The 23242-nt window shown below is 43.4% G+C and overlaps 1 protein-coding gene across 1 annotated transcript in view; it reads left to right on the top strand.

The window, feature by feature from the left end:
* LOC126194745 (NACHT domain- and WD repeat-containing protein 1) overlaps nt 1-23242 on the top strand; it is a 633295-nt gene that overhangs the window by 127760 nt on the left and 482293 nt on the right. Inside the window, exon 2 of the mRNA XM_049933012.1 lies at nt 16329-16430. Within this exon, the coding sequence (XP_049788969.1) occupies nt 16363-16430 (68 nt within the window). The 5' untranslated portion in view covers nt 16329-16362. The remainder of the gene's footprint in view (nt 1-16328; nt 16431-23242) is intronic.

The raw sequence follows: 23242 nt of genomic DNA, 5'->3' as shown, positions 1-23242 counted from the left end.
CCAGTATAATGATGAAAATGCAATGTGGCAACGTTCTTTCTTCTCGGGATTTACGCATGCTGATGGTGAGCCCAATCTGGGACTCGGCTAAAAAATGATGTGGCTCGACTCCGGTGTCCATCGTGGTCGCTGAGCACTCACCTATCGACACCCCTCTGTCCGCTGCTGTGTCACGTGAAGTCCCAACAGTGGTCGCCCTGCTGGCGGTCCACGGTGCTCTTCACGTCGTGTACTGCTCGTGTGGCTACTTCTCTTGTTACAAACAAGCCAAAATTCTGACTAAAGGTCCATGACGAGGCTGTACAATCCTTAAAAGTACAACGAACAATGTATCTGTCTTCTCGGGCGCTAGTCGCCAGTGGTGTTTGATGCAAAGTGTCCAGCGCGGCGCCCCTGAAACCATCGATCCCATATTCGAATGACAATGTGAACAGCAATATTGCAGAACGATAAACCCCACACTCCATGACCGTGGAGGTGGTGCAGTGGTTGGCACACTGGACTCCCATTCGGGAGAACGACGGTTCCAATCCGAGTCCTGCCACCCTGACATAGGTTTCCGTGATTTCCCTAAATCGCTTCAGACAAATACCGGGATGGTTCCTTTTGAAAGGTTATGGCCTACTTCCTTCCCATCCTTCCCTAATCCGATGGGACCGATGACCTCGCTGTTTGGTCCCCTCCCCCACCCCCACCCCCAAACCAACCAACCGTCATTCTCCGTAAGAAACCCTTCTACCGCCGTGGAATTCCAAGACGTTTTGGAAGACGTTTCTCCTTCTGACACAAGGCATAACACGATATTCTCTGTCACAACTATTATTAAAATTCGATTTTTGAACAAGAAAACTGCTGCTTAAACATTTCTTGTATTCAATACGTAGATGACGTTACTCGTGCCTACTCTGTGTAGTTGCGCCGACATGCCGATCACATACGAACAAAATAAAATAAAAAGCGTTTACTACGGCAGAGATAAGACTGTAATGTGCTTTTATGCCATTCCCGAGCATATGCACATTTTTGTATACATGCACAAACTTTTTTTTTATGAGAGAGAACTGCGTCAACGTCGGGGCGCTACATGTGGCAAGGTTTCTCAAAGGGGCGACATTAATTAATAGTTGACAACATACGATTATATGACTGCGTGACTCAACAGTAGCGACATGGAGGCAACCCATGTTGATGATGTACATTCTCTGTAGATAGCACCATGCACTGCAACTGGTTGAAACTTCTTTTGCTTTAACTGAAACATCACCTTAGTATGGTCCATCATCAGAACATTGTCTTATAATTGGGACTGCATCAGCTCATGGAGCAGGAGGACCGGTGTAGTTTTTTGAAGTCTGTAACCGAGCAGATCGATGCATATCTGACAACGACATATTACGTAAAGCAAGGGAAATGATCGGATAAAATATCTTAGGAGATGGCGAGGTTCTCGCTTTCTGTTGTAAAGCAGTTAACAAAAGAACGCAGATAGTGTTCGATCGTCCGCCTCCGAACAATCCGCCGTCAGCTTCTGCTATTTTTCCACTGAAACACATTTGAAATAGGTACAATATAATTTGAGTAAAAGCTATGGATACAGGATGGCTGTCCTTGTGAACTCAAGTAATTATGGTAAAACAATGATGACGATAGAAAAATTACAGTCAAATCGTATTACACTTGTCCTGTACAAGCAGCCATCAAGGGGAGAGAAAATGGAAGTGGGAAGACAAGTGAAATCGTTTGTTTCCTTTCCTTGGTAACATTGGTTTAACTTATGATACAGTTCTGAAAGATTCTCCCAGTAGGTATGTTGAGTGGTTTTACAGAAGTATTCATTGTTTTATAGATAATGCCACATTTTATCAGATACGTTTAGTGGTACAATTGATCTTTACGGACATAAGATGGATATTAAGGACGAAAGGAAACGCATCAAGTTCTACGTACCTTCTCGCTTCGCGAACATTCTTGTTTAGTCGTCAGTCTCCTGGCTGATGTCAGGTAGACCGCTACGAATTTCTTTCCTCTTCCAGCCACTGCAATTGACATGGATTCATTTACATAAGTTTTACAGCTCCGTCCTGGAAAACGCTTTCCTGAGTGAAACGTTTTGACTGTGTATCGATCCCTTGACTGAAATTAAGGAAATGGCCGACGAAAAATAAATAAACCTTCGCAACCGCCACGAATTGATTTCCGCCAAGATATCGCAAGTCCACAAACTTTTGTCCGAATACCGGGCCAAGTACGGTACTTTATCATTCACAATGACAGTTTTCACTACATCACAAAGGCATTTCTGAATTGTTCATGTTATTTGTGAACACAGGATAAGCGTTGTACTAAAACTGTCGCTACGTAAGAAGTTTGACATCGGTAAAACTATTAGAGGACACGATTGTGCCTTAATGGAAATCTTAACATCCGACAATCCGGCAACATCTTAGTTGTAGCGAATGCTGCAGTAAATCACTGAATCGTGCGAAGTTTCAGTTCGCGGAGACAAAAAGTGAATCTGAAATGAAATAACTGCATTAACTGAATTGTACGTTTTTGTTATTGAATAGGTCTCTTCGGAACCAAACATTTTCTCAGCTACACAAATTCTTTTTCGCAGTCCTGTTTGCCAGAAAAATGAACCAACATCTAATCTCTAGCAGTAGCTGACTGTGCATCTTGTTTATCGTCAATATTTTCTGATTCGTACTATTTGGCTGTCAGCTACTCAAAGAAACACACACACAAACTTTTAAATTTTCAATGAGGCAGTCGTCAATACTGAAATGTGAAAATACGGCCTCTTCATTTGGCCAGGAAGGAAAACGAGGAAAGGCTAGACCGATGGGGATTTGGCATAGCTCATTCGCGGGTGCAACACACAAATTTATTTTTCATAGAGTGAATTACATTAAATCCAATTAAGAAATTAATTAAACAACGATTATTTGACCACTGAACAATAAGCAGCGTCGGCAGATAATGTCAATTGTAAATAGCAAGCAATCACTTGTTTGCCAGATCATAAGATACAAATTTCAATCAAACTTTAAACAGCCATAAAAAATTAACAATACTTCGTGAGCAGAATACACCAGTAAGAAATTTAATGAAACGTAATCGGCTAGATAATAGACTACAGCCAAACAATTCTTTTACTAAAATACAAAGTCACCAAAGAAGGATAAGAAAGATTTAAAACCTCAAAGCAGACATAATAGCATGGCTTACAGGGTTCCACAATAATATTCAGTTCAAATGTACATTAAATAAGGAATACCGTAGAGGTCTCAACCACTAGTAAAATGTTTAAAAACTTATAGTTTAAAGAAGCAATAAAGTTATAAAAATGGAACCTCTTAATTAACTACTAGAATGGCTGAGAATTTCTCTAAAATTATAACTTTGAACAACAGCATTAAAACACACGGCTGCGCCTGGGAGAAGTAAAACAGCAGAAAACGGACAGCGCGAGCTTTCGCTGCCTAGTGCTTGAGCATAGAATCGCGTAAACAGGCGGCTGGGCCCCGACTGAGTGGTCCTCCAAGGATCGGTAAACAGCACCGACGCCAGAGCATAAGCATTCTTAACAAAATTCCCTTCAGCACAAATAAATTCCAGTAGGTGCGAGCTCAATTCTCAGCCGATATTGTAATAAACAATGGTTAATGCAATTTCTTACGGAGCTGTACTCTAAATTTAAGCCTTCTAACAAGTTAGCGGAAAATTTAAGACACCACTTACAGTAGGCTTAAGGAAATCCCAGAACTATATAGTTATACCAAATCCTCCTGGAAGAATGGCTAAGCCAACCCCGAGCCAATTTCCATAAATTCTGCGGCTCTTGGTCACGTAGACAGTCCAGGCCAAGTTTAGAACGGACAGTCTGTCCTAAAACAAAGTAAAATTTCCTTATAAAACACTTAAGTGAAATAAACACACTATATACATGATCTGAAGCAGGATGAGCAGTCCATTAGCTTCGATGAGTAAGAAACATTAGAACCAAGTCCAGAAGGACCGTTAATGTTCCGCCAAACGACAACTACAAATTGAGCACGGAATTTATCCAAAATGTTCAAATTAAACGTAAGTCATACGGTTCTTAACACTAACGCAATAACATCCGCGCTATACCGAAGTCCACTTTTACACCAGGAATAGACAATCTGTGATACTGTTAAACATCAATCAACACCTTGCGCCATAACTACAACTTGCCGCAAAGAAGGCGAAAGTTAATAACAGACAAATAGAAGCACTTAAAACGCATATGAATAGTACACTACCAACAAAATTCACAATCAGCTTCCTTGTAGGGGCAGATACTACCATCAACCCAAATTAAAAGAATCACACATGGTTAAAAAGCCACAGATCAAACTCCTAATAAGATGCAGTATACAAAGATCTAATTAAAATATTTAACAGACCTTATTTACACAAATTCTGGTTCATACAGTTCAGTTTGAAAATTCCATGGAGGAGCGGACTTCTGTACCAATAAACAGAACTGGAGTATCCAGAAATTCTGGTAAACACTCCTCTGACAGCTCGATGGGTTTTCAATGATTCCCTCCTGATGTTCCTCGGCACTGTAATCCAAACACAAGCAAACATGTCCCTTGAATATTCTTCGCAGTTTACTCCACACAGAGACAGGTGGGTGGCGGCGAAGAGCCTCCTTTCCGCTTGGTTGCTCCAATGATAATTTCCTGATCACACTAACTGTCACACTCGATAGCTGGCCTAGCAGGCCGGTCCTCCAGGCCACGCTGGAGGGAGATGTGCTCGCTGGGCAACATCTTAGAGCCAAAGAGAAGAGCATATCGATACAGTACGACGAGGTGCCACGGCTCAAATACAGACTCACAACTAATCCCTAATACAGTGGTGTGGAAAAACTCGCCTCAGTGGCCGAACAGTCTGCATCTGGCAGTGGCGCGCTTCAGACGTCTTCTCCCGGCCGTGAGGGCGCGTGTAAGAAGAAGTGTTTACGCCGCTGATACCAGCACGTGTTATTATCTGAATAGATCGCCATGGCACATAATTTCAGAAAGAATACGGTCCAATTTACGTTTGAATACGCCAAGCCTAAGGCTTTTGAATGTGTTCAAATGTGTGTGAATTCCTAAGGGAGCAAACTGCTGAGGTCATCGGTCCCTAGACTTACACACTACTTAAACTAGCTAAAACTAACTTATGCTAAGAACAACACACACACCCATGCCCAAGGGAGGACTCGAGCTTCCGGCGGGAGAGGCCACGCAATGCGTTACATGGCGCCTCAAACAGTGCTGCCATACCACGCGGCCCAGGCTTTTGAAAAAGGGCATTTTTTTAGAGATTAAGTTCGTTTACCTGCTTCAGGCATAGTTGGGATGCATCTATCCATTGTAAGCAGCACGATGTAGGTTAAAAAGACCGATGAAGCTGGATGTGAAAGAACTATCGCCGCTGCTCAAAGTGGATTTAAATTTCGACATTCTGATGACCAAGTGAGCAATGTAACAGTGGCTCCTTCAGGCTTGGGAGTGAGGCTCGTTTGGATCTCTGAACAGCCGTTGAGGTATCAGAGTCGATGATTATTGAATCGCTGCGACCATCTGGGCGGTATTCAGTCACATGCCTGAATCCTGGGCGAGTTTTGGCACGTATCCCGTGTTAAATGGCGTTCGACAGGCGTAGATCGTCCTTAACATTTTTCTTCATACTGTGAGTTACGATATGTTCTCGCTGCAGTGGAGAAGGAAATATCTACTCGAAGTGCGTACAGTGCCGCATCATACAACTGCCAAGTGGAGAAGCGTCACAGAAAGGATTTCCCACTAAACTGACAATGACATATGTGTCAGTGGGCCACCGGTAAGTGGTACAGAGTTCAGAGCATAACGCGGACATGTTGATGGAAGAGCGGACCCAGTTGGGGAGCAGAGAGGAGATGGCGAGAGAGGCAGATGTGGCAGGAACCTTACGTAGCCTCACAAGTAGCACGCGGCGTGCAAGTGGAGGTCGAGAATGTGGCGGCAGCAATGGATCACCCAGCACCCGATGAAGGGCTTGAGGCGTCGCCCGCGGCCGAGGACAGGGTGCGAAAACAACTCTAGCCGAAGCGTCGCAAGAAGCGCTGCCATATTTCAGGCGGCACGACCCCCCCCCCCCCTTTCCCGCTGGCCTTGGGAGACACGGGAGAGAACTTCGATCCGAAGAGACATCTGACATGGAACACGTCGAAAAGATTTCTTCAGATGGTGACCAGATGTCCTACCTTTCAGACAGTCCCTCTTCACTGACACCGACTGACGTGCTAAAACCGATGGGGCAGTCAGCTTTCCGGTAATCACATCTATATGCAGCAGGGGGCGTTTCTGGGATTGATGACCAATGTGACTGGGCAGAGAAAGTCGATGAGGTACCAGAACTGGGACCCCCCACTTGACGACCGCTCCCTTACAGGAGGCACACCACAGGACGAAAACAATGGAGGGAAGACCGTTGGCGGGCAACCATCTGAGCACTAATAATGGACTATAGTCTTTGGAGTTTATAATGACACGAGCATGACGACGAAACGAACCGAGCATAGAACGAGGGGAACAGTCAACATTAATACCGTACGATCGCTTGCGAAGCTGCAACTTTTTCAGGACAGGATCTGCGCCACGGAGGTAGATATCCAGCTGGTGCAGGTAACCTGCAGTGCTGCCCTTGCAGACATGCGTTAATACAACACCTTTCTAGCGCTGACTCCAGACTTAGGACATGACACAATGATCTTCGACTGGGAAGGGATCTACATCTACATCTACATCCATAGCCCGCAAGCCACCTGACGGTGTGTGGCGGAGGGTACCTTGAGTACCTCTATCGGTTCTCCCTTCTATTCCAGTCTCGTATTGTTCGTGGAAAGAAGGATTGTCGGTATGCCTCTGCGTGGGCTCTAATCTCTCTGATTTTATCCTCATGGTCTCTTCGCGAGATATACGTAGGAAGGAGCAATATACTGCTTAACTCCTCGGTGAAGGTATGTTCTCGAAACTTCAACAAAAGCCCGTACCGAGCTACTGAGCGTCTCTTTTGCAGAGTTTATCATCTCCGTAACGCTTTCGCGATTTCTAAATGCTCCTGTAACGAAGCGCGCTGCTCTCCGTTGGATCTTCTCTATCTCTTCTATCAACCCTATCTGGTACGGATCCCACACCGGTGAGTAGTATTCAAGCAGTGGGCGAACAAGTGTACTGTAACTTACTTCCTTTGTTTTCGGACTGCATTTCCATAGGATTCTTCCAATGGATCTCAGTCTGGCGTCTGCTTTACCGACGATTAGTTTTATTTGGTCATTCAATTTTAAATCACTCCTAATGCCTACTTTCAGATAATTTATGGAACTATCTGCTTCCAGTTGCTGACCTGCTATATTGTAGCTAAATTATAAAGGATCTTTCTTTCTATATATTCGCAGCACATTACACTTGTCTACATTGAGATTCAATTGCCATTCCCTGCACCATGCGTCAATCCGTTGCATATCCTCCTGCATTTCAGTACAATTTTCCATTGTTACAACCTCTCGATATACTACAGCATCATCCGCAAAAAGCCTCAGTGAACTTCCGATGTTATCCACAAGGTCATTTATACAGGGTGTCCCAGCTATCTTGTCCACCCAAAATATCTCTGGAACAATAACAGCTATTGGAAAACGACTTTCACCGGTATCAATGTAGGGCTGGGGCCCATGAATGTACATATTTGGAAACATTCTAAAACGAAAGCATATGTGTTTTTAACACAAACTTATGTTTTTTTAAATGGACCTCCTATATTTTTTCTTCCGCTATCCATAGCATGACAAAGCACATACACAATTGCGTTGATTGCATCGCAATATTCAAATTACATCCAGAGATATTAAGACGCGAAGTTGACGCTTGAAACACCCGACATGCGCTGCTAGCGCACGTCGTGAGGCTCAGGCGTGAACCCCATGCTACACGTAATCGCGATGTGATTGACATGCGTAATCTTACTTCCATACTTATCAAGAAGTCCGAAACGAATAATACGGTCTGCTGCCATCCTGCAGCATGGGGTTCACGCCTGAGCCTCAGGACGTGCGCTAGCAGCGCATGTCGGGTGTTTCAAGCGTCAACTTCGCGTCTCAATATCTCGGGATGTAATGGGAATATTGCGATGCAATCAACACCATTGTGTATGTGCTTTGTCATGCTATGGATTGCTGAAGAAAAAATATAGGAGGTCCATTTATAAAAACATAAGTTTGTGTTAAAAAACACATATGCTTGCGTTTTAGAATGTTTCCAAATATGTACATTCGTGGGCCCCAGCCCTACACTGATACCGGTGAAAGTCGTTTTCCAATAGCTGTTATTGCTCCAGAGATATTTTGGGTGGACAAGATAGCTGGGACACCCTGTATATATTGTGAATAGCATCGGTCCTACGACACTCCCCTGCGGCACACCTGAAATCACTCTTACTTCGGAAGACTTCTCTCCATTGAGAGTGACATGCTGCGTTCTGTTATCTAGGAACTCTTCAATCCAATCACATAATTGGTCTGATAGTCCATATGCTGTTACTTTGTTCATCAAACGACTGTGGGGAACGCCTTGTGGAAGTCAAGAAATACGGCATCTACCTAGGAACCCGTGTCTACGGCCCTCTGAGTCTCGTGGACGAATAGCGCGAGCTGGGTGTCACACGATCGTCTTTTTCGAAGAATGAACACCTATATCTTTTCGTACGAGCTCTGATTTCCCTTATTTTATCTTTGTGATCGTTCCTCCCTATGTAAGTCGGTGTCAACAAAAAATTTTCACATTCGGAGGAGAAAGTTGGTGACTGGAATTTCGTGAGAAGATTCCGTCGCAACGAAAAACGCCTTTCTTTTAATGATGTCCATCCCAAATCCTGTATCATTTCCGTGACAATCTCTCCCATATTTGACCATAATACAAAACGTGCTGCCTTTCTTTGAACTTTTTCGATGTAATCAGTCAGTCCTATCTGGTAAGGATCCCACACCGCGCAACAGTAATCTAAAAGAGAACTTACAAGCGTAGTGTAGGCAGCCTCCTTAGTAGGTCTGTTACATTTTCTAAGTGTCCTGCTAATGAAACGCAGTCTTTGGTTAGCCTTCCCCACAACATTTTCTATGTGTTCCTTCCAATTTAAATTGTTAGTAATTGTAATTCCTAGGTATTTAGTTGAATTTACGGCTTTTAGATTAGACTGATCTATCGCGTATGTGTAAAATCGAACTGGTATCCCATCAGGTCCAGCGGCCTTTCCTCTTTTGTGAACTTGATTCAGCCCGGGACTTGGCGATGACCGTGAACGTTATTCGTATTGTAAACATCTATGTTAAATCCAGACATGTCAGTGAAAGGGCGCATGCGCAGTAACGACGTAACGCGATCGACGGGAATACTAGAGACACTGCCCAATACACCTGTGCAAAACGTCATCGGATTTTCACTGTGGTTTCCATTTCGAGACCGATCGTTCCTTACTTTCCGAATAACCCTCGTACCATAGGCCGCCTCGTGCAAATATTATTAAAAAGACAAACACATGAATTTCCAGTTGATAGAGCAACGTCACACATCTGCTTCATTCTCGTGAAATGATTTAGGAAAGTTTCCGAAACTATGATTGGACGAGGATTCGAACCTTTCTTGAGCGAAGGAGAGTCCAGTGGTTTAACAAGTAACAAACGACGTACCGCAGCAGTCTTCACGGATACAGCCAGATCTATTGGTGCTCATTTCGATGAATTTTTTAATGTTAATGTTCTTACTGAACCATTTTGCGCATTCTGCATGCGAACATATGTCCTCTGCAGGTGGAGCTTCACATTTAGCCACGAGAAGGAACGCTAACCGTTATGTGAGACCCTCGATCTTGCAAGCCTTGCCAATGTGGGCAGAAGCTGTTTGACCTATTCAAGCTAATAGACTTCTGTCCGCCATGTTAGTGGCGAGTCACATTACGTTAGGTAACCGTCGCGTTGCTAATGTAATACGCCATAGGCAGTGCGTAATCATTAATGGAGATTGGTCCTCCGGGATATCAAATTGCGGCTTCGCGGCCATGTCTGTGGCACACAGTATTAGGGACAGCCTATCGCATTAATTAGAGTACTGGAGAATTACGTTTGTAAAAAGCAGACGAGGACAAAGAGGCGAAATGTCAGAATTGGTACATTTATTCCAGTCTTGGTCGGTTAACACTCGCTACAGCGCCTATGAAAATCAATCGAAACAAAAAAAGTTTACAAGAAGTACTCGAAAAACAAATTTTACAAATTTAAGGCATTTGATACCTAGACCTAGAGGAACAAAAAAAGAAAAACATAAAAGGAAGTCGGTCTCAAAATGCAGTTTCAGTAAAGTAAGCAGGATTTTCAAAACTAACTTCCGACGTGCCTGAAACGCATAGTATGCTATCAGTGAGTAATATTACTTAAGACCTATACCAACGAGACATGGACATTTAATGCGAAACCATTCAAAACCTGAGAATTGCTTAAAGGGAATGGAGAAATGCAGGTTCCTCAAATAGATCAAGGTACCAATTGGAATGGAAGCTATGAAAATGAAGTGGAGGTGGGGGGAAAGTTTAGTCAGGTGAATGGACGGTAGATGCACCAAGGATGTACGAGGTTGGTTTAAATGAGAATGTTAATTGCGAGAGTCATTTCAAAATTTCTGTACATCTTAAAATTATGGTTCAAAATTTTCCTTTGCGTTTCACAAAATGTCTTTACAGATCTTCAGTGTAATGTCCATTCTTCCCAATAACAGCGCCACAGTGCTTCAAAAAGCCTGAAATCATCTTTGTTGATCTGTCTGCTTACTCGAGTCACTGCATAAGAAGCGTCCTCAGTTCGTTGAAAAAGATCTCCTCGGGGTATTTCTTGATTTCCGGAAAGAAATCAAAGTCTGGTGGCCTCGTGTCAGGATTTTAGTGGGGATGGGGAAGGATTTCCCACCCATAATTCTCTAAAACCCTGCGTACTTGTTAGGCAATTTGCGGTCATGCATTATCATGCACAACGGCGGATCTTCGGCCTCAAAACATTTTCCAGAAAGTCCGTGTAGTATGACCCTGTTACTGTTGTTCCATGGGACAGACTGTTGCTACCATTTCACACTTGTCATAAGACATAATCATCATCGGCTTGACATTTGAGTGTCAGCGGTGGCATTATCTTGCCTTCGCGGAAACGGAAAGCCCACGGTGACATTGAGCCTCGATCCGGTCCGCTATCGGGGAAAACTTTGAGCTCTGACGGAAGACTGCTGCTCGCTGCGTGAGATTAGACCTGAATCATTTCCTCCCTCCATTTCTATCAGAATATATCAGTCAAATCACAAATTACCACCCCAAAGGAAACATATGGCGATAGCTAAAAGTCTGGCTCAAACTTCCGTTTCGCATACAGGAATGGTTATGGATGTACATGATGATGATGATGATGATGATGATGATAATGTTTGGTTTTGTGGGGCTCTCAACGGCGCGGTCATCAACGCCAATACAAAGGCCCAATTTTTTGCACACTCCAATTTTTTACGCAGTCCAATCTAGCCGCTATCACTAATAATGATGATGATGAAATGATGAGGACACCACCAGCACCTTGTCAGAGAAAATCCGCAACCCGGCTGGAAATCCAACCCGGGACCCTGTGATCCAGAGGCAGCAACACTAACCACTAGACCACGAGCTGCGAACACGGATGTACATGATCTCTGTGCAGAAGCTTAGAAACGGTCCGCATATTTATTACTACGCAAACGAAGTAATACAGGAAAACTACAGATATTTCATTTTGCAGTGTAATCCGCACACATACACTGCTGGCCACCGTAAATGCAACACCCTGAAGGAAGCATCCGAATCTAGTGAAATTTACACCATTGGTTTGCAGCGATGAGATATGCAACTGATTAGAATTTCAACGCAGACGCACATCACGCGCGCCTGTGGCGCCACCTCATAGCGCCATTTAAGGCTTGGCGATTTCGACGAGTGTACGTTCGGCACGTGTGTTTACCTTGTGGTTGTTTCACAAGACGATCAGTTATGCCTCGTAGACAACAGCGAACATCTTTTGATCAAGTATCCGAGATCGACAGAGGAAGGATAGTGGCTTACCGAGATTGTGGATTATCATACAGAGAAATCGCTAGTCGTGTTGGACGAAACCAAACAACTGTAATGCGAATATGTGACCGTTGGATGCAGGAGGGTACGACGGACCGACGTGGTCGATCGCATTCACCTCGGTGCACCACTGCACGTGATGATAGGCAAATTGTGCGCATGGCAGTGACGGATCGCTCAGTGACATCCCGAAACATAGCACAGCACATTGCGTCTGTAACGCATCATCCAGTGTCTGCGCGTACCATTCGACGCCGTTTACAGCAGAGTGGTCTGTCCGCAAGACGTCCATTGCTTCGTCTACCATTGACGCAGAACCACAGACGTCTCCGTCGCCAATGGTGTGATGACAGACGGATGTGGACGGCAGAATGGAATGACGTTGTCTTTACTGACGAGGCACGCTTCTGTCTGCAGCACCACGATGGTCGGATTCGAGTGTGGAGACACCGTGGAGAGAGGATGCTGGATAGCTGCATTATGCACCGCTACACTGGTCTTGCACCGGGTATTATGGTATGGGGCGCTATTGGATATTACTCTCGCACGCCTCTAGTACGCATTGCCGGTACTTTAAATAGCCGGCGCTACATATCCGAGGTGCTGGAGCCGGTTGTCCTTCCTTACCTTCAGGGCTCGGCCACAGCCATATTTCAACAGGATAATGCGCGACCACACGTGGCACGCATTGTCCAAAGGTTCTTCGTCAATAACCAGATTGAATTGCTTCCCTGGCCGGCTCGCTCTCCGGATCTTTCGCCGATAGAAAACATGTGGTCCATGGTTGCTCAACGAGTGACCCAGATTACATCCCCAGCTGCCACACCAGATGATCTTTGGCAACGTGTGGGAGCTGCTTGGGCTGCTGTACCCCAGGAACACATCCAACGTCTCTTTGACTCAATGCCGAGACGTGTGGCAGCGGTGATCTCCAACAATGGTGGCTACTCTGGCTACTGATTCCGGCAGGAACCACATGTCACAGACGTCTGTAAACGTAATCATGTGATACTTGGTCAACATGTTATCTACAAAATAAATTTTGTTGTGCTACCTCTTGTCTTTCTTGGTGTTGCATTTACGGTGGCCAGCAGTGTATAATGCACGCGCTACACATATCCGGAAGTCCACGGACACATCGTGGGAAGAATTCTTTTGGTTGTGTACGCAGCCATTCTTGCTCCACGCTTTTCATCTTTTCATTGTCTCTGAAATGCTTGCCATGCAGCGTTACTACGAAGTTCCGATAAGTTCAAATAATTCGGGACGAGGTCTTATGAGCAAGGTGGTTGTTCGAGACATTCAAATGTCATATCCTGTGTTGCTGTTACGGTTGAGCGGACATACGTAGACGAGCACTGACGTATTGCAACGAAAAAGTTGCACACGGAAGTCCTCATCGTTAACTCCTGACTCCATAGTGAAAGTGATTTCGCAGTAGACTTGAGGAGTATTAATTATTAGTCACTGTTAACCGTTTTCCACGTAATGCTCCGAAATTACCCCTTTTGATATCCCAAACGAGAGGATGTCTTTCCCTGCCAATATTTAAGTGCGGAATTTTTGGTTTTGGTGAAGAGCTATAGCGCCACTCCTGCTCTATCTTTTCTTTTCACTTTAGTGAAAGTGCACTCAGGTTTCTGCTGTAGCAGTTCTGTACAAAAATCTATTACTTTCGATCAGGAAAAGACGCGAAAGTTCTTCACACACCGACGCGACAAACTTTCAGTTCTGCAGTCAGCTGGCACCCATCACGCGAACGTTTTCACTGCACGGTGTGTCTTGCCCGTGCGCTGAGCGTCTTGGACAAAAGTCACGTCTCTTTTAAAGTTTGTATGCCACTCTTGCCCTTCTGCAAGGACACACCCGAATCACTAGGCTCTTCTTTCATCCTGCGATGCATTTCCGCAGGTTGAACAGCTTCATTACTCGTAAAACGTACCACAGATACACATTGGAAATTTGTGGTAAGATCTTATGGGTCTGCTGAGGTCATCGGTCCCTAAGCTTACACACTACTTAATCTAACTTAAACTAACTTATGGTAAGCACGACACACACGCACTAATGCCCGAGGGAGGACTCGAACCTCCGACGGGGGAAGCCGCGTGAACCGTGACAGGGCGCCACGGCTACCCCCGCGGCCACAGATGCATCCGCCAGGTATACAGATCCGCGAGACAGTCAGAAGTACAATTAGAATTTGGGTGGCAGTAGAAGAGGTACTGGCGGAAGTAAAGCTCTGTTCGAGTCCCACTCCAACACAGTTTCAATTTTCCAGGAAGCTTCAAATCAATGTACATCCCGCTGCAGAGAGGAAATTCATTCTGGATGGTTACAATTTTGTTTTTGATCCTCTCTACAGGTTTGCCTTGTTGATTCCCTGACTCTGGATAATAAGGGCTTCAGCTGTAAATTACTTTGTTTTGACGCACACCGACTGTTTAAACATTGATTTTACACACACCTGTAGTTTTTGCTTATTTACAATGGTTTCGGAAGCCTGTGCTGTATATTCAGGCACTTAGGCACAGTCATCGAACTGAAATACACTAGCAAGCGTATCTTTTGGTTTGGAGTAAGAACGTCTAAATGGTAACGACTCTTACATGTACTACATTAGATGATGTTATGGTTCAGGAGTAAGATACACTTGAAGGTGTAGTTCATTTCGGTGACTGTAATTAGGTGCCTGAGGTTGTTGCCATAGTAGGTTTCGAAGTAGAAAATAAAGTAAGCAACAAAGACAGCTGAGTGTAGAACGTATAAAAGTAGCCTATGTGTGTGGTAAAACACGTCTGTTCAATGTAAATCTTCATGTCAAGCGACTGTCGTGATGTAACACTACACACTGTGATAAGTCATGGGGTGCCACCTAATATCTTCTAGGACCTATTTCGGCGTGGTGCAGCAACTCGACATGGTATGAACTCAACAAGTCATTCGAAGTCCCCTGCAAAAATATTGAGGCATGCTCCCTCTTTTGCGGTCCATAATCGTGAAAGTGTTGTCGATGCAGGATTTTATGTACGAACTGACCTGTAGAGTATGTCCCATAAATGACCGACGGGATTCATGTCGGGCTATCTGGGTGGCCAAATGACTCGCTCTAATTGTCCAGAATGTTCTTAAAACCAATCGCAAAAAAAATTGTGGCCCGGCGAGAAGACGCAGTTTCATTCATAAAAATGGCTGCAGATATCCTCCAAGTAGCCGAACATGACAATCTGCAGTGAATGATCGGTTCAGTTGGACCAGAGGACACAGTCCCTTCCGTGCAAACACATCCAACACCATTATGGAGCCACCACCAGCTTGCGAAGTGTCTGGTTAACAACTTGGGTTCATGGCTTCTTTGGGTCCGCTGCACACTTGAAACCTACCGTCAGCTCTTACCAACTGAAATCGGGATTCATCTGACCACGCCACGGGTTTACAGTAGTCTAGGGACCAGTGGATATGATCACGAACGCAGGATAGGTGCTAAAGGTGACGTTGTGCTGTTACAAAAGGGACTTGCGTTGATCGTCTGCCGCCGTAGCCCATTAACGGAAAAATTTGCCACACTGTCCTAACGGATACGTTCGTCGTACGTCCCACATTGAATTCTGTGCTTATTTCATGCGTTGTCGCTTGTCTATAATCACTGACAACTCTACACAAATGCCGCTGCTCTCGGTCGTTAAGTGAAATCTGTCGGCCACTGCGCTGGTCGTGGTGAGAGGTAATGGCTGGAATTTGGTACCCTCGGCACATTCTTGACGCTTTGGATCTCGGAATTTGAATTCCCTAACGGTTTCCGAAATCAAATGTCCCATGCCTCTAGCTCCAACTACCATTGCGCATTCAAAATCTGTTAATTCGCGTCGTGCAGCAGTAATCACGTCGGAAACCTTTTCACACGAATCATCTGAGTACAAGTGACAGCTCGCCAATGACCTGCCATCTTACACCTTATTTACGTGAGACTACTGCCATCTGTATATATGCATGTCGCTATCGCTGTAAATCTTTACCATTACTAGTAGCACCAAGTAGCACTACTTGAAAACGCTGACAAGCAGGCAGGAATGCTAGTTGCTCAGTGTCGTGTGTGTTGCCGGCAGGAGTGCTGAGGTGTGTGTCGTTTGTTGCAGACGGTGATCATCTGAGCGAGCGGCAGCCGTAGCCATGGGCAGCAGCTGTTCCTCGGGCCAGGCGCACAAGGACAAGGACTCGGTGTCCACGCGCTCTGAGGAGTGAGTACCGATTTCTTTTCTGCCGTCGTCGCTTCTCGATACCTAGGCACTCTAGTACCATTGTGACTTCCCGATCCGCCAGCTGTGTGTTTACATCCCAGCAGTCATGCATATTTTGTTATAATTTCTCAAACAGAGTTATGATATGTAATATATGTAAATAGAAATACTGTTGCCGTGAAAAGTGGTGAACCAACAAAATAGAATTTGAGGGTTGAATAACACTTAGGCGGTTTTTTGTTCTACTGATTTTTATTTGTATGAACTAGTTTTCGGGTTATTAGGCCATCTTCAGGTAACTACCGACTATTGTTTGCAAGGAGCTTGTGTTCTTACGAACCAAACATTCTAGGCTAAGATACAACGCACTGACATACGATCTTTAGTTGTGGTATTGTCTATGGAATTTTCAAACAGGTCTTTTGACTTTTTGTGCTGTAAAACTGTTCTTTAACATAAAGAATCACCTTTTATGGTTTGTCAGTACCATGTATGGAAACAATTAGCATTATTTAGGATACACATTATTACAAATTTACAATTTTTTGGTATTTTTTGTGAACAGTTGCACTGGACATTAATTGTTGGTTGTACAACAGCGATGTTTTCTTTGGCGGTTAGATTTTGTTATTAGAAAATGGTGCATTAATATAGACCAAAATTACATTGTTACAGTTGAATTACAGTTAGGAATGTAAACACGTAAGGGATATTACATTATATTGGGGCGCGAATTTGTTTACTATTGGGACACTTTGTGGTTAGTAGCAGGTTTACTGTATTGGGTAAAGTTTAAGAGTGGTGATGTGCTCAGCTGCAATTGGTCATTTAGAACCAGCTGCTGATTTAGTGCTAAGTGTTTGTTAATTTCAAGTGCTTCTAGTAGGCTGAGTTTTCTGCCTTTTTTGGTTGTATGTAGCACTTCTGTGTGTGTTAGATATGTGTGTGCTTCTTTGAGCACATGTCCATCAAAGGTGGAGTCTGATTTATTTAATCTCCAGCTGCGTTCATGTTCAGTCAGCTTTGTTGATAAGGGCCAGCCCGTTTGACCAATGTACAGTTTACTGCAGTCAGTGCAGGTTATTTTGTAGACCCCACTATTGCTTAGTTTATCTGTTTTGTTCTTGCTGTTGAATAGCAGATTAGTTGTAGTTCCTCTTACGTATAGTTTTTGGCTTTCAGTGTTTTGTCTAGTTTGTCTGATAGCTTACCTAGATATAGTATAGTACACCAGTTGGTCTTTGGTGTAGTTGTTATTGTAGAGGGGGCATAAATGTAAGGCACCAAACTACAAAATTACCAAAGAATTACATTCCTGTATCAAAACCAAAACAAAATTCATATCTAAGTTTGGAACTGTAAACTCAGCAGACGTAAATTAAAGACGTTCCAATACCATGTAGTGCAAAACTAGTATCTTTTGACGTAAGCAGTTGATTTACAAACATACCTACACAAAAGTGCCTTGGTACTGACAAACCATAAAAGGCGATTCTTTATGTTAAAGAACATTTTGACAATTCCAAAGACAGTACCACAACTAAAGACCGTATGTGAGTGCATTGTATCAGTCCAGAATGTTTGGTTCGTAAGAACACAAGCTCCTTGCAGACAATAGTCAGTAGTTAACTGAAAATGGCCTAATAAGCCGAAAACTAGTTCATACACATAAAAATCAGTAGAACAAAAAACCGCCTAAGTGTTATTCCACCCTCAATATGGAATTGTTCTACCAAGAAGCGACGGAAGAATCCATAAACATTTATCTTCGGTTATAGAAACCAATTTTGTCGAAAGTAAATATTCTAGTATTTACTTTTGGCAAAATTGGTTTATATAACCGAAGATACATGCTTCGACCATGAGTTGTGTTCTACTCACGTCTAATGATTTTTAACACTCGTAAAACTTGATAATGGCATAAGACCGAAATCTAGATTGTGTAATAAAACCCTGTTACAGTCAGATGGCGGTTACATCCTTCAAAAAGTTCACAGAAATATTTAGCAGTGAGTATAAAGTTCGGCAAAGCCGATCAGATTCCATAGCACACACGATTGGACAGAGCAGGCAATAATACCGAAAAGAAAAAGAAACGAAAAAGAGAGAAGAGAGACAAAACAGAAAAGAAAAATACTGTAATACTGAACCACTATGTTGCTACACTTGGTCGTTATCGGGAACACCCTATGATGTCACGGTTAACAAGTATAGCGGTGACTAAGGTGACTGAGCTCTTATGCCAGTTATGCATATGCTGTCAACCCCATTACGCGTTGACTCACGATAAGCTGACGGAAGAGCCCTCACTTCCAGGTGCAACAATACTGTGGTCGACTAACCACGGCCGTCACAGAGCGACAGAGTACATATACAAAGTCGTTGTCGGAGGAAATGAAGTGTGAGAAAACCTCACGAGAACGCTATTGGACGTCGTAAAAATTCGTTTAGTTGTACAGAGACTGTACGCCGGATGGTGACGCTGACGATGCTGCTGCCGCTCATGGTGTGGAACGCCCTGGTTATTGTGCGTCTTCAGGGGTTTCGGCCCCTGGTGATCAGTTGGAACTTCTGAAAGTACTCTCACCGTCCAACACTTACTTACACTAATACTCGTGCGTGACATACGCTCTCAATTTATTTATTATCAGGATTCACTTCGGAGAAGTCTTAATGCTTATTTTCAGCCATAATTAGCTACTGTCTGAATTTGTTGTAAGCAAACGCAAGACACATGACGCTAGTACGGTATGAAACAGCCTCTTGCCTTGAGAACTGCACGCCACATCGAGCTGAATCCACACTTTGATGGGTAGATTCCGCACAGCTACCAAATTACGAGGGTGTAGATTGCAACTACGAGCGCTATGCAGCCATAATTGACATTTTCTTCACTCTACATCTGCAGGGATATTGCCGCCTAAACGCGATGTGGTTTCAGAAAGACGGGGCTACAGCGCGTATAGTCCTTAATTCAGCGAGCACTCTGAGCCGCCGCTTTACACATAGATTACTCTCACGACACAGTGATATCACATGAAGGCTATCCCGTGGTCGGCGAGATCACCTCATCTTTCAACTCCTGATTTATTCTCTGGGAGCCGGCCGGTGTGGCCGAGCGGTTCTAGGCGCTACAGTATGGAACCGCGCGACCGCTACGATCGCGGGTTCGAATCCTGCCTCGGGCATGCATGTGTGTGATGTCCTGAGGTTAGTTAGGTTTAAGTGGTTCTAAGTTCTAGGGGACTAATGACGTCAGAAGGTAAGTCCCATAGTGCTCAGAGTCATTTGAACCATTATTCTCTGCGGACGTCACCTTAAGAATTATTTTTTTTTTTTTTCACGGCTACCCCACAATACTGATTAGTGAAAAACCGCAATCCGAGGAGGCAATTCCTCAATAAATATTGGAAATTTGTGGTAAGTTCCTATGGGACCAAACTGCTGATGTCATCGGTCCATAGGCTTACACACTACTTCAGATAACTTAAACTAACTTTCGCTGAGGACAACACACATAGCCATGCTCGAGGGAGGGCTCGAACCTATATCGGGGGGAGCAGCGCGATCCGTGGCAAGCCTCCTCAGACCCCGCGGCTACCCCACTCGGCGAAATATTCGAGAGCGAAACATCTTCAGCAGTTCATTGCTAATGAATTTGTGTAATGTTCGCCTCGCTGGATTAGCCGAGCGGTCTGATGCGCTGCAGTCCTCGACTGCGCGGCTGGTCCCGGTGGAGGTTCGAGTCCTCCCTCGGGCATGGGTGGGTGTGTTTGTCCTTAGGATAATTCAGATTAAGTAGTGTGTAAGCTTAGAGACTGATGACCTTGGCAGTTAAGTCCCATAAGATTTCACACAAAAAATGGTTCAAATGGCTCTTAGCACTATGGGACTTAACATCTGAGGTCATCAGTCCCCTAGAACTTAGAACTACTTAAACCTAATTAATCTAAGGACATCACACACATCCATGCCTGGGGCAGGATTGGAACCTGCGACCGTAGCAGTCGCTCGGATCCGAACTGAAGCGCCTAGAACGGCTCGGCCACCGTGGCCGTCGATTTCACACACATTTGAACATTTTTTGTGTAATGTTCTTTAAGACATGAACTTGCTTTCGGATTTTCAGTAAAGGCAAAGTTTGTGGAACTGTTACCTATAAGATATATGGGTGTCAGTATATGCTAAACACAATAACGAAACAAAAATTTACTACTTGTCGTGGGCCACTTTATATAAGCAACATCTTCGACCAGCAGTACTGGCCTCATTTGTAGCTTTCTGCACACAAATACGAACGGTACGAACGAACATGAACCAGTGAAAGTAATGTCGGTAGGCCGCTGTACGTTACGCCCTAGTCACGAGAACGACGCGATGGAGACATCCGCCATTTCTCAACTGTTGCGACGAATGGAGCGCCAGCGCTAAACTGTTCGGCCCTTGCCAAGTGGGTTAATGGCGTCGCGTCGCCAGGCAGCGGTGGCGGGGAACTCAAGTGCAATACGACGTCCACCGAGAGTGATCTGAAACCACGGCAGTTAATTACTCCTGATGGCGACCTACAACTCATTCCAGTTACACCCTCGCGATCGAGAAATAAGAGCCAAGGGACCAACGATTACGCTTCCTCCTGCCTTCGTGTCTGTTGGTCTGTGCCTCCCGGAATTCTGCTGCCTATAATCTACATCTACATCTGAACTCAGCAGACCACTGTTACGTCCTACTGTACCAGTTATTCGTGCTTTTTCCCATTCCATTCAGGTATGGAGCGCGCGAAGAATGTTTAAATACCTCAGTGCGTCGCGTAATTAATCTAACTTGTCCTCATTAATGCTATGTTGTCTAAAAGGACACCATAAATATAATCAAGAATAATCTGCTTAAACACAAGGAACTGTGTATGGCAGAAATCTATGAGTTCATTGAGTTACTCACATTGGTGTACTTCAGTTTTAATAACAAAATTTACAAACAGAATTATTGGTTGGCAATGGGTAGCAGCCTAGCAGGGAAGCTAGCAGACATCTACATAAACTACTTAGAACACACATTTTTCAAAACTAACAGTCACATCAACAGCAAAATCATCTACTATAAAAGGTATGTAGATGATACAATTATTCTTTTTGATGGCACTAATGAAGAAATTAACACATTAGCAACCAAGCTGAGCAGCATGCACAGTAACATCAAATTCACTGTTGAACATGAATCAAATAACAGCATCAATTTCTTAGATTTAAAAATTTCCAGCAAAAACTAGAAACAGCATTTTGAAATTTACAGAAATCAAACAGCCACAGATGTGTGCATCAACAGCTCATCTTGCCATCCAAACCCCAGATGCCATACTTGAGGTCCATGCTTAATCGCCTGCATAAAATTCCACTGGAACCAGTTGAACAACATAAAGAAACCAATATCATCAAAGCCATAGCTCTAAACAATGAATATAACACACACATGATTGATAAATTATCACAAAAAATAAAAAAACAGCAAACAACAAAGCTCCACACCAGACAGCTATGCAGTCAACACAAAAGTCTGCAGAAAGCAGCAGAAAATATGTCTCACTTACTTTTCTAGGGAGCATATCCCATAAAATAAGTTATCTCTTCAAAAACACAAACATAAATACAAGCTTCCACACAAACCCTAAACTTCAGCAGCTAACCATTCATAACATAAAGAATAACAACCACCCTTACAAAAGATCAACTATACATAAACTTAGATGCCAAAATTGCCCTTCCTTCTATACTGGACAGACTGGGAGAAACTTTGAGATTAAGAACATTTAGATGCCATACGTCTAAACAATCCTACAAAACTGCATTTGTAATGCTCACAACTCTCAGTAAACATGGAGTAAAAAAATTGAAGACCACATTCAAATATTGCATCGTGTTGAGAAAGGTAGCCTCATGAATCTGCTTGAAGACACAGAAATATATAAACATAAAAGCAAATCACCACATCATATTCTTAATAAACAGGCAGAGCTAGCCAATGCAACCTTTCTACAAAACTTCACTCACCTATTATCCAGTCTAAGACATAAATAAACACTACTCCTTTTAACAACAACATGCATTCAATAATACAAATAAAGTATTACATCACAATATGGCTGCCTGCTCAATCACACATTACTGCAACTGTAAAATTGATTTAAAAATAAAAGTGGCGTGCCATACTACATTAATATAATTACTACTGTCACATTATTCATGTACCTCATGTGAATGTTGTACCCTGTTTATTGCACTGTATTTACACAATATCATATAAGTAACATTCATACAACTGGCCATCACATTTTCCCGATTTATTTGTAATTAATGCTCACTGAATATGGTATTCTTTGTAATATAAATACTTGTAATGCTACCTTGATTCCTGAAAAAATAAAAAAATAAAAGAAAAAATTAACTGCTACTATACTTGATTCAAAATTACAGTGCACCATAGATAGATATTAATACGGTTGTTATTGTCATATTATTCATTTTATCTCACCTCTATGTTGCTCCTTGTATATTGCACAGTATTTAAATAATACCATATAAGTAGCACTCACAAAGTTGGTTACTACATCTGTCAACTTCATTTGTAATATTATATGTTCCTAATGTAAGGTTTATCTTTGTGTTTTAATTTTCAGTAAGTTATGTTAGTCTTGAAAAAGTCATTCTGTGAAATCAAAGCAAGCTATATATTGTGATGTCTCTGAGAGAGAACGTCTCTGACACTGTTGTGTTTGTAAATCTGCAATCTTGTGATAACTTCACATATGGCAAATTCTT

This window comes from Schistocerca nitens, chromosome 7 (genome assembly GCF_023898315.1).
Source record: "Schistocerca nitens isolate TAMUIC-IGC-003100 chromosome 7, iqSchNite1.1, whole genome shotgun sequence".
NCBI lineage: Eukaryota > Metazoa > Arthropoda > Insecta > Orthoptera > Acrididae > Schistocerca > Schistocerca nitens.
This window is presented reverse-complemented; position numbering and strand designations above follow the sequence as displayed.